The sequence below is a fragment of the Zerene cesonia genome, chromosome 7 (assembly GCF_012273895.1).
Source record: "Zerene cesonia ecotype Mississippi chromosome 7, Zerene_cesonia_1.1, whole genome shotgun sequence".
Classification (NCBI taxonomy): domain Eukaryota; kingdom Metazoa; phylum Arthropoda; class Insecta; order Lepidoptera; family Pieridae; genus Zerene; species Zerene cesonia.
This window is the reverse complement of record NC_052108.1, coordinates 8,912,928-8,925,452: the sequence shown is the minus strand read 5'-3', so window position 1 is coordinate 8,925,452 and position 12,525 is coordinate 8,912,928. Positions and strand designations below refer to the sequence as shown.

At 33.0% G+C, this 12,525-nt stretch overlaps 1 protein-coding gene across 1 annotated transcript in view; it reads right to left on the bottom strand.

The window, feature by feature from the left end:
- LOC119840902 (knirps-related protein-like) overlaps positions 1-12,525 on the bottom strand; it is a 54,356-nt gene that overhangs the window by 2,143 nt on the left and 39,688 nt on the right. The window contains exons 2-3 of the mRNA XM_038367677.1: positions 12,418-12,495; positions 2-729 (exon numbers count right to left, since the gene is read on the bottom strand). Coding sequence (XP_038223605.1) covers positions 2-729; positions 12,418-12,495 — 806 coding nt within the window. The remainder of the gene's footprint in view (position 1; positions 730-12,417; positions 12,496-12,525) is intronic.

The following is a 12,525-nucleotide window of genomic DNA, read 5'->3' as shown; positions in this document are numbered from 1 at the left end:
CGATCTTTGTTGCTTTAAAATCTCATCCAAGAAGAACCGTTTCGATGACTCCGTGTTGTGGTCGTCGATTCTCACATCATTATTATTTTCAGCAGCTTGTCGTAATGCTGCGTGATCTAGTAATTGTCTGGAGTACATCGGGTGGAAGCCAGGTGGAAACAGCAGAGGATGGCTAGTCGCAAACGGACTGAATGGTGGCGGTGGTAGAAATGGTGAATGTGGAAAATGGGGCAAGGATATATTGGCTAGAGGCAAATGGACAAAGTCTCTCGGCGGAGTGAGAGGTCTATCTGGTGGTCTGGACTGTGTGATGCGAGATTTCTCGTCCAGTTTTGGAGATGAGTCGCTGCGATGAGAGTCTGGAGAGCCTGAGCAAGGTTTGTAGTCATCTAAGCCGAGTAAGGCGAGTTCTTCTTTTGTCCTAGGTCTCGCTAAGCCCGGGAACAGATGTGGGGGGAAGGGTGGTGCCATGTGATGAGGGGATGGGGGCACCCTGGGTGGGGATTGTGTCTGCGCCGCTTGTTGTTGCTCTTGCAAGAGGCAGTGGATCTTGAACCAGTTGGAGCGACGGCCGTAGCGCGAGCCAGACTTGGACATGCCCACCATGAGGCACTTCCGCAGTCGACACGCTTTGCAGGCGGTCCTGTTCTTCTTGTTGATCACGCACTCTCCATTGTTCTTGCATTCCGTAATTGAGTTCAGGTTGTTGTACGATCGCCCGAAGAACGACTGGAAGGAAGGAAAATGACATATTTATAAATGGTAATACCGTTTAAATTAAAGTAAAATAGTGCAAGATTAAAGTATATTTTATTCAAATGTGTTTTTTGATGTAAAAGATTGATTTTCTACTATGTTCTAATGAATTATATAACAAGTTCACTTCGTGAATAGATAAGTGTTGAATTATGTGTATAATTATGAGCTGTTAAGCTGCGTTTACACGGGCTGCTGGGCATAGCCGAGTCCGAAAGTGAAAACACGCCTTTACTAATGTCTCACGTAAAGACGTCACTTCCGTTGGAAATAGGCCACAGGTTCGGTTCCAGTCGGTTACGCTCGTTTATAAACGGTTTCGTTTTTCGACCTTGAGTTTTCGCTTAAATTATTATGTAAGTCTATTGTCTACTGTGATTTGTAATAGGAAAATCTTGATAATTGGAAAATCCGTACTGAAATACAAACTGTAGATGAGGTCGATAGTATTTAACAAATGTTACACAAATTACGGTTAGACTGTAAAACAACATACATGTACATGTAACATAGACAGCAACAAATCGTGAATATTCCGCTCTAATTATATTTATTTTGTAGTAACAGAAACAATTGCTTATAGTTTTATAAAAAATACAACTTTTTTAATAATAACAAAATCCATCTAATTTTAAGAATTGCAATAATTTCCATAGCACGATAGACAGTTTTATACAGAATTTTATGATTGTTTATTAGAATAAATCATTTATATTTATCCATACAATATTCAATAACATCCATTAACCTTAAATTAGTGCAAGCGGAACAGATGTGACATTTCACCGCATTATTGTGTCACTTGTTTTATTTACGACAGTTTTCCATTAACCCACAACACTATCGCAGTATAAAAGTTATTTTGATATATATATTACGAATTATGACCAAAAATGTAATATCCAGATGACGATTTCACAATTTACACAATATTGTAATCCAAATTGCATGTCGTAAATGTCAGTTCATTATTTTAGGTGAGTTTTTATTACTTTTTACTATATGTTTACAACAAGAATATTACTCGTAACTACTAGATAGCGGTATTAAAGCACTATTAATTAAATGTATCTTAATCTTCGCCTTCGATGTTAGAAAAGGGGAAATTTAATATGACATTTAATAACCATATACAGTTAAATTTACGAACCGAATAAGGCTATTTTATAGAAAATAATTAATGAACTTCTACTAATTTACTTTATATGCGATGAAGTTTCGTGTCTGTTAAATTTGATATTATATAAGTAGCTTCAAACAAAGTCACGGGGATTCGAAAGCGACGTTAAATAGTTATTTATCCGGATATTTATTAGATCACTGCGGTAGGTATATGACCATAAAAAGCGTGGCGTAAGGTCTTATACCTTACTTTACGATAGTCTAATGGCGTTGCAGAATTCACTCAGTTTTATGGGACATACATTGTTGTGTTTATGCGACTCCTAATGACCAGGCTGCTACAACTTTACACTGGTATGATACGTGCATATTGCGAAGTATATAGATATTTTTAAATGGAATGCTACCGAGATATTTACTGTAAAAAGTGGTTAATTAAAGCCTGAGAGAAACAAAACCGGGTGAGGTGATTGATTGGGTGTGATAAATGGATCATTCTTTATACGTGTTTTAATTTGCCTTCCACTGCTGTAAAGAGTTTGATAGGGACATATTGTATGTGGAATGATTTATATATTTTCCTAGAATTTTTATCACACTACCTTGCTGATACTTTTTGCTGCTAGCTGCCAGCTGCAAGCTGCCTATATATTAATGAATTTTGTTAATAAAATAACGTGCTTAAAATCATATTATTTAACGGTTGTTTAATTATACATATATATGAAAAACCCATGGATGTGTGATGAATGTCTTACTGACATATTCAAAGATGACAATAAAAAGTTATGTGTCACATCTATTTTTAAATCAATGTGTGAATTGCAGTCTTTTGTTTGATTTAAGAACCATAGTGAGTATACGTTTAAGTCCACCGTTTTGCTCGTGATTTCTATATCAGTACCAAATTAAATTCAATGACAATTAAGATGTTTATCTGTCTCTATTTATATATACAGACATTTTAATGTATATTTATTACAAAAATTTTTTGTTCAGTTATTTTCCAAAACGAAAATTCAATATAAGAATGTATACGTTAGATACGTTTACATTCTTATATTAATAAAAACTGCTGATATTATTTGAGTGAATAAAACTTCTTAGCATTGATTTAATTGATTTTTACACTGTTAGAACTTTAACCTTTATTAAAAAAACTTTCTATTACACCTTATTATACTTTGAATGAAATTTATCGACGTAAAAAGATCCCATTAGATTTTTAATGGCAGATTATTTTATGACACGACAATCAAAGGACAGTTTAGAGCTACTAGACATGTTTTCTGAATTAATGGCACGTTATATATTAGATTTATCATGTTTTACGAGCAATATATAAACATTTTATTTGAATATTTAAGCGACACTTTGAACTCTGGTGGTAGACACTTAGGCGTGGTTAGAGGCGTTAGTGCACTGTATATGTTTTAATGATGTATTTAACGGACATTACATACTCTTATGAATCTGATATTAAAGCACAATTGAATATACGAGAAATGGAGTTGTTATAAAATTGTAACAAATTAAATAACCTCCCAGAAATGGATTGACCTGAATAGATAAATTAGATCTGTTTCACTAATCGATCTTCGTTGTCGAGGAATAGGTGGTCGGCTTTCTGTGTCCTGTCAGAACGAGACATTTTTATTGCGGTGAGTCCCCACCAGGAATCGAACTCAGGACCCCACGGTTCTACGCTCATACATTAACCACTAACAACGAGGCGGTCACTGTTATATTAACAACTTCACACATCTATATAAATACAAATTCGTAAACACGCCTTAAAATTGTTTTCACGAAGCGAGATTTATTTTATCTTTGAGATTTTAACATATTCCGCTACACATAAGTGTAAATATAGTTTTATAAAGTGAAATGGGCATTTCGCAACGAGGTGCATCCCGAGCTTAGGTTAAAGGTGTAGGGTCGCGGTAGCCGGCTTACCCAAGCGTCACAATTTATGCACATATACTTATAAAGTAATGTCGTGGACGAAATGAAATATATATTTACTGTTGTGCAATTCGAAGGGCTATATTAAAATGGGGTTCCGAAAAATGCCGGCAATTCGTCCCATGCTACATCGAGCAGATCGTGCATTTGTGTTTTAGCTTATGTTGTGAAGTATGAACGAAATGTAACGTTAGGAAGGTTATAATTGTGGTCTTTTTATAAAACTTTATATTAGATAGTTTAAAGGTTGTGAGTTTTAACATTACCAATATAATTTCGTAAACGATCTTGCATATTTTTAGCAACAGGACGCATTAACGGCATCGAGCTGCAATTAAAATGCCATAAAACTTTTCCCTCCGACTATCCGATATGTAATGCAATGAATAAAGTTGCACACATCGCATCCACAGTCCAGACTATTAATTATAATATCTAGTTGACAATCAGCGTAAACCGGACTGGTTGGTATCGTCCCCTGATTAAGTGCGTCTGCACTTTCGCGACATTTGTATAGACAGACACACACATAAATATGTATTTTTGTAACTAATGTTTCGCTTTGTCACGGTAAAGGGCAATACTGATCGATGTTTACAATTTGTCGTTAATAAGAATGGATGAGGCGGTAATCGGTTTCTCTACGCGTTTTTATTTCATTCGAATACAAAGAAGGATAAATTTTCATTTTACCATTCATATTATGCAACTGTTGAAAAGTTATAGATTAAAAGAAAGGACTTAGAATTGTACATTAAAAAGCTTTCAATATATGCATATCTGGGCTTCGAACATTCAGCTGATTACTATCTCACACATTATAAGAGAAAGCCTCTCGTAGTCGAGTCGGTTGTCGTAGCCACGTAGCGTATGCAAAACGGACCTTATAAAATAAACAATCGCTTGATTGACAGATGTTAAAATGCCCTCTAGTATTATCATGTCACCTTCGGTTTTATCTAATGTTTAATCTAATCTGCGGTATTAGGGATTCCTGTCTCGATCGACATAAGGCTGTATTGTTTCAAATTCCAAAACTATGACGCGAGTGCATTCGCATCGTTTTGTATTCATGCCACGGCGGCACATTTTGGCAACGTGTATCGGTTGTTGTATGGATGAATTTTCAATCAAATACGATCCGCTTTTGTATTGTTTGAGCGAGGTGATTGTGTAACGTGAGTCGCTAAATATTTTTGATTTTTATTTGGTGCATATTTCATGTGTAACAATTATTAAGATCGTTAGTAAGGTTGAATGTGGAATTTTGCATGCTACTCCGTACTCGTACTATAACTAGACATGTATTACTGTTACATATAACAATTATTATCTCAATGCCATGTTTTGTGCAATGAATAATATTCATTCTTAATATATTTTGTATATTATGAATTTTCTAGAGTTATCATCAATCTATGCTTCTAGCATAGGTTTAATACCAAAAATACGTTACAATTTCTAAGCAACCTTACTATTCTATTTTCGTATAGGAAATAAATAAAATTAATCGACACTCTAACGCCATTAAACAACACTGAACAAAGAACACACTTGTACTATTGGAGATTAATTGAAACACGGAATATGTGCATATGCCTTTACTTCAGATCGATATTTCATTTCAGTGTTTCCGCAAGATGACATGTCCACCTTGAAACTACAATAATGTGGCGCTCAATAAATCTACAGAATAATAAATCTGTTAGTGTCACATATGTGTGTGTCGGTTATGCATATGTATGCGTAACAGTGACAGATTGGTTGTTTTACCGGGCAAAAATGTGTCGCGGGTGAATCGATTTTTTTATGTCAAAATGGTAAAGGTTCTTTTGTTATTTGACATAAGATTAGCATGAGTAATTAATGTAATTTGGTTAAGAAATATTCAAAATTCAATCGTGTCTCAATATAAGCGTCAAACTTTCATGGATCTATCGACTTGCTATGAAGTCAATGGTCAGGCAATTTATTATTAAGTCAAACTAAGATGTTCTCTTACTGGTATAGCATAATCATAAGGTTAAGGTTAGGAATAATTTAAAATAAATTAATGATCTTTGTAAAATTTTGAACAAGATAATCAGATTGACGAATTACTATAATGCTCTGACTGGACTAGTTCATCATACACCAAATATAACCAGTGTGTGAACTATTAAAGAACTTTAACCTTGGCTCCACAAAACTTTCGGTAAAATTCTATTTAGAAACACACTCTAAAAACAACTCTGTTACTTGTCTACAGAGTTTATTTGAAAATAGCAAACTCAGGATAAACTTGTACAGAGAAATTGAACTTTAGCACGTACAGATAAAGTTATGTTTCGATAATCGTAATTTAAAAAGTGATGTTCAAAGAATGCGCACGCGTCAAGTCACATTTGTACCCAGAAGCAGTGACCTGGACATTCAGTGTTTTGATTACGGCTGACATTACGATACAATCGATTATTCGGTTAATCGAAATCGATGCTTCGATACATCGATTTTTATGATCTATTTCGACGGGCGTTTTTAAATCCGTGATATTCATTTGAGGACGTGTTGTGTTGTAGCTACGTTTATTGTGCAAAAATATAATTTGTTATTCATTTAAATTCTTGTACTTAGGCGATAGGTACGTATGCAAGATGTTGAGAAAAGAAGCACGAGGAATTCCGTTGAATTGAATAATGAAATTAATTAGCTTGCTAAATGTAAACGTGTATTCGTGTAAACAAATAAACAACCTATTCATTCATTTAAAAAATCATCAGCTTTGTTTAATTTGTTAAATTACAATGTCAAATTAACATACACGGATAAATTCTATTCATTCTACCAACAACATATTATAATAGCCCACGATTACTAACGCATCGCACTATTATTATAATTTCCTATATGAAAGACCTTTCAAATCGACAAACAAACACATAACTTAGACAAGTGCAGGTGAATACGTGTCACACTAGTTATGTGTAACAGAATAAAGATCACACATGAGTTTCGTGATGTGAATAAAAATGGCCGACAAATACGATGGGCCAATAGACAGTAACAGTTACAAAACAATGTTAATTATCACTTGATATTAAGGGCAGACAATCAGGAGATACTAGAACAAAACTTTTTTTCCCGCTATGACTATTCCTAGATACTGGTCTAAAAATATTATCTGTCAGGTCAGTTTTGAATGTTGTTTGTAAAATACCAATGCATTTGTAGATAAAACGGTTAGGCAGTGCTGTCTGTGATTAAATTATATTAAATAATAATTCATAAACATATTTCAAATTAATGAGTATGAATGAAATTAAACTATCTTCTTATTGAACATAAATCGCACGTATTAATAAATATCCCTTTCACTTAATCCAAAAACAACTTTTACGTCAACATTACGGTTTCCCGCAATCGAGATAGAGATTAATTTAATTTAATCACATTGAACAGTTTCAACTCGACCAAACCCTATGTTCGCTGGGCGCTGTCATTCGTAGATACAATTCCAGTAGTACTTAACCCGCGAGTCAACATTGTCTCATTAACTGGGCAAGGACAGGCGAAGCTTAAGATAACTCGCATTCACAGGAATTATATTCCGATTGAGAGCACATCGAAATTGCGGTAACGCACGCGACGAGCCGTCGAATGTCGCAACCGGCCGCAATAAATCACGGCTACTAATTTGTTTTTAAAGTCCGCGATTATCTGTGCATTGTCTGTGGCATTGTGTAGTCTGTGGAGCGGCCATTGTCAAGCGGAGCGCGGGAGTCCAAAGGAACCGCGGCGTAATTTGTCACTCGCGTTTCAAAAACAAAACTGTTTTAATGGCACAGCGCTGAATTAATTGTTACTTAATTGGCTTGAGCGCTTTATTGCTAGGGTTCAGAGTTGATTGTATTGTCATTTTATATAGATCGAATGTACGATCAGTAGAGTGGTTTGACACTAACATGGAATTAACAATGAATTAAAATGGATTTGGATCGAAATGCGCCGGTTCATTTGCGACGGCCGTCAACTCGTTGAAACAATAAGCACTTCGCAATGTTTACGGGTAAATCGATTGGTCGCGTTTCTGTCGCCATGGTTACCATTTACGTTGTTTGATGTACTAGGCGATCATTGTACGCTAAGCGATATAAAAACAAACGAAGTTATGCAAAACGCTAGGCAGTCAACGATTACAACGCAGTTATAGTAAGCGGTTCGACTTAAAATATATAATTAAATTGCAACTGTTTTTTTTCAAATCGTGTAGATGCTTTCCTTATAATTAAATGTACACGATATTGCTGAATGTTTTTTTTTAATACGCATTTATTAGCTGCATTTGTATGTTTGTAACTTCGACTCCTTTAGATTCGACATTTATCCTCCATTAATGGATAAATTAATTCAAACTTAGTTGATTCTATCATTATAGCATCTTTCTTATCTTTTTATAACTATATCTATTTTTAAATTATCAGAACGCAATTTTGGTACTGGCAGTTGGTTTAATTTAAATTAAGTATTTTGTAAATGTTTATGAGTTCGTTGTAGTGTTTTGAATTGTTTAGGCATAAACCATAGACTATACATAATATGTACAAGGTATAAACGTTTTTGCTTATCAATATCAAACACATCAAAGATATCTATTTAAGATGATTTAATGAACGATATGATATGATGAATTGACATTTACGATCAAATCAAAGCACACAAAAAATAAATTAATTGATTTTTTGCGAACTAAAATTATGCAGGTGACGATATATCCGGGTGAAGATTAAATGATAAATGAATGTTATCGAAACCTTAACATTTCGAATAAAACGATACGGATTACAGTTTTTTTTTTTATATTGAATATAAGTCGTTTTATTCGAGTATATTACTGACATAACTCGACAGCAATTTATCGAATGTTAATATTAATTTGGGTTGCGAGGAACTAAAGGTTGTAGCAATTGGCAAGGTTAGGTCAAGTAGAATCTGAGATGATTAGAGAAGATTTGTCACGGCTCTATTCGAATAAGGCAAATGATAAATCGATAATATATATCACGCAATTACTAATGCACGGTTAAAATAAAATATATTTAATGGATCCAACACTGAATATAATCTTTATTAATTGACATTTGGAAATTAAAAGAGGCCATGGATTGGTTGAGTAGATATATTACGCTAATTCGTTAATTGTGTCTGTTTTTTTTTTACTTAGATATAAAATGTTTAAACGAATATTTGAGGTATGAAATATATTGCTAATCCGTACTATGACATTTGAGCATATGGTGTGAGAATTCTAGACTGTTCTTAGGTGCACGCGATTTTATTCGATCACCGATGTGATTCTAATCGTAGATATATTTCCTACTGTGTTACACGCTACACTAGTGTGGGCGTTAGATCTTTGTGGCTAAATGTTTAGAATAATAACATTGTGTCTCTTAATATTGACTCGATTAAAAATAAAAATATATGCTCTTATGTAATATTATGTCTTATTCTACTAACAGCAAATACATGGACATAATAGGTTCTCCTGATATCTGTAGAGTTTACACAACTACGCAGGATATTTTACAGCGCAAAAGCATGCGTACATGCACTATTTAATTATTCTCATAGTCATGGCAAGAAAGATCAGCACAACCGGAGACTCGAACCTGGGATCATTTTGTAATTGAATATGCTAAGTCGCGCCGAGTCAATAGTATGGTACAACGGTCATGGTGTTTGAATTCAGTTGAGTAAGTCATGGACTCAGAATCCGTAAAATGATTTTCCTATCGAAACAGATTACAAAAACGTTACTTCATTTGGAAATTTAGAGCTTTTACGTCATATATTTAACAATTTCTTATTAATATATTGACTGCGCAATAAAAATCAAACGCTGTGATCAGTTTGCAAAATTTGATGGTTAGAATGAAAAGAAAACTTTTACAGTGCATTAATAGAAAGTTAGTTAATAATAGTGTTAATGTATCTTTTCCCAAAACAACGTTCAAAACCATTATCTTATTTTGAAAAATCTTCCACCAAGCGTTACTTTTAACTGATGTATATTCCCAATTCGCAAAATGTCGTAATTTTTTAACTCACCATATTTTAATAAGGTTGACCCGACCCTGATATGATGGTCAATATTTCCAAAGGTTTCCTAATAGGATGTTACGGGCCGGTCTAGTAACGTCCTGCGACGATTTCTGTGTCGCAAACCCATTGTTTTCTGTCCCACTTGATACAAATTGTTTTGTGTAATCTAGCAAATTATTGAGCTAGTTTCTTATCGTATATACTATTGAAATGAAATTAAAAAAATGAAATATAAGATAAAATGAAATTTCAGACTTCCTTTTGATCGCTTAAATAGTTAATTGGGCATATTCAATTCAAAAAATGTTACGTACATTGGTCCCCAAACTAGAAATCGTTTTGCAGTGCTAAATTTAAAACCTTTATTAAAAATATGTTAGTTCATTAATGAACATATGAATAATGGAATAATGTCGCTTAAGGACCAGTTCTTTGGCATTATTGTAATTTTAGTATTACCTATGTTAAAATGTAAAATTGACAAGATTTTAAAACAGCAACTACAGAGTTTCTTGTCGGCTCTTCTCTGTAACTGAATCTGCTTTCCGAATCGGTGGTCAATCAATCAAATGGCACTTTTGAATCGTAAATCTGTTTTAATCTTAAATGTAAAACTATTTAATAACGATTCAAAAGTACTTCTAGAAGAATTCTAATTCAATAAATAAATGTTTGAACTTGGGAATCACATTCCTGTTGGTAAATACCATTTAACTACTTTATAAATACCAGTTTATTTGATAACAGAATTCAAAAAAATTCAAAATTGTTTATTTGGAACGAAATTACATTGTGTACTTCAAACTAAAATTAACTGTTATTAACTTCGATATTTTTAGTCTTGTTTCATGTATTATTTATTAAGCTTATATATTATAGTGTATCTAGAGATAGGCCCTCAATGACTTAGATGCTTTTTTCATTCTACATTGACACATGAGATAAAACAGTTGTAACTTATATCATTATTAGTTATTACCGTTCCTTATACGACGAACACTAATTGCAAAGTAAAGGTGCATAAAATGGTTTAATCTTCAGGTTATAATAATAATGAGGAATAGGTTCAATGGGTTTCTAATAATTACACGTTCAAAAAACTCATTGGTATGTACATATCTTAAGGTGTGTTTTAGAAGTGATGGAAAATGATGAGTATTCAAAGATAAAGAAGGAGTCAAGAAGACAGGATATTGTGATATTTTAGCCAATTAATGTAAAGAAATTAGTTATATCATTTTAAAGTATAGTACTCCATGTACAGAACAGCAACATAAAGATTAGCCTAATATATATAATAACCGTATATTTTTCAAGAGGCTTTTCACTAAACGCCAGAAATCAGGTCCCATAATCCAATGAAATTTTATTACATTATGGGACAGTACATGGGCAATTGACATGTATATTTTTAAAGATTTTGGTCTAGAATATGGATGAGTTTATAAATTGATTGATTGATTGATTGACATTATGAAGACTGCTCACATAGGCATATTAAAAATTTCCTTTAATAAGTTTTTATTCTATCATTAAAGGAATATGAAAAGATGTCCGTATATTGCGATGATGATGTAATATAAGCATTACGACGAGAAATCCATTCAGTACGGTCAACAAAAAAATATAACGGAAGCATTGCGTGTTATATTTATCGACGTATATCTCCCGGACACAGGGTAGCAAACGATTATTTCAACTATTTAAGGAATTTTCATAATGATAGGGTGCAGATTTGCCTGTCTGAGCAATGAATGATGACAGGATGCATCCATTCTGAATCGGAATCGGAACGATTAACGCAATTATTCGATCGGATATCGAACCGATTTTATTGCAAATCTAATAAAAAAATTGGTTTACGTTTTGATATATTTAAATCATATTTATCAGATTTCGCATTTAAATGTCGATTGTTTGTTTTTTCGTTAATTAGCAATTGCCAGTTTTAAATGGTCTACGATCTGCCCTTGATACGATTACCTGAGTTTCTATTCCGATTTTCTTATTAATTACCATTTAACGATAGCAATGATTGAATTTGCAAATAATTGACTTTTAACAGAATTGTTATAATTAGTTTTTAATGAGATAAACGGTTATTAATTGTAATAAAATACTTGGCAATTTTGAACTTAAATTTGCATTTTCTTTTATTGTGAATTAAACTGTTATATACCTAACCTTTTTTCGGTATCATTATTATTGTTATTTCAATCATAATATTATGTATACTGTATTTAACCGTTTTATATACTTATGATATTGTCCAGAAGTGTAAAAAAATAATTGTATTTATCTTCGTTTTTTATGTTCTACTTCTTTACGAAGATTTTGATATTTATGTATTGCTATTAATTTTATAATACTTTAAATTAAATTTTCATATGTCAATTATCTACAAAAATATGAACAACATGTGTGTGACAATACATTAAGGTTATTTAATTCCTATGATAATGAGATAACATTTTATAAACAAATGATCCTTACCTTGCACCCTTCACACGTAAACGCGCCGAAGTGGAATCCTGCTGCAGGCTCCCCGCACACTTTACACTTTTGGTTCATCTGCAAATAAATAAAAAAAACAATAAAATA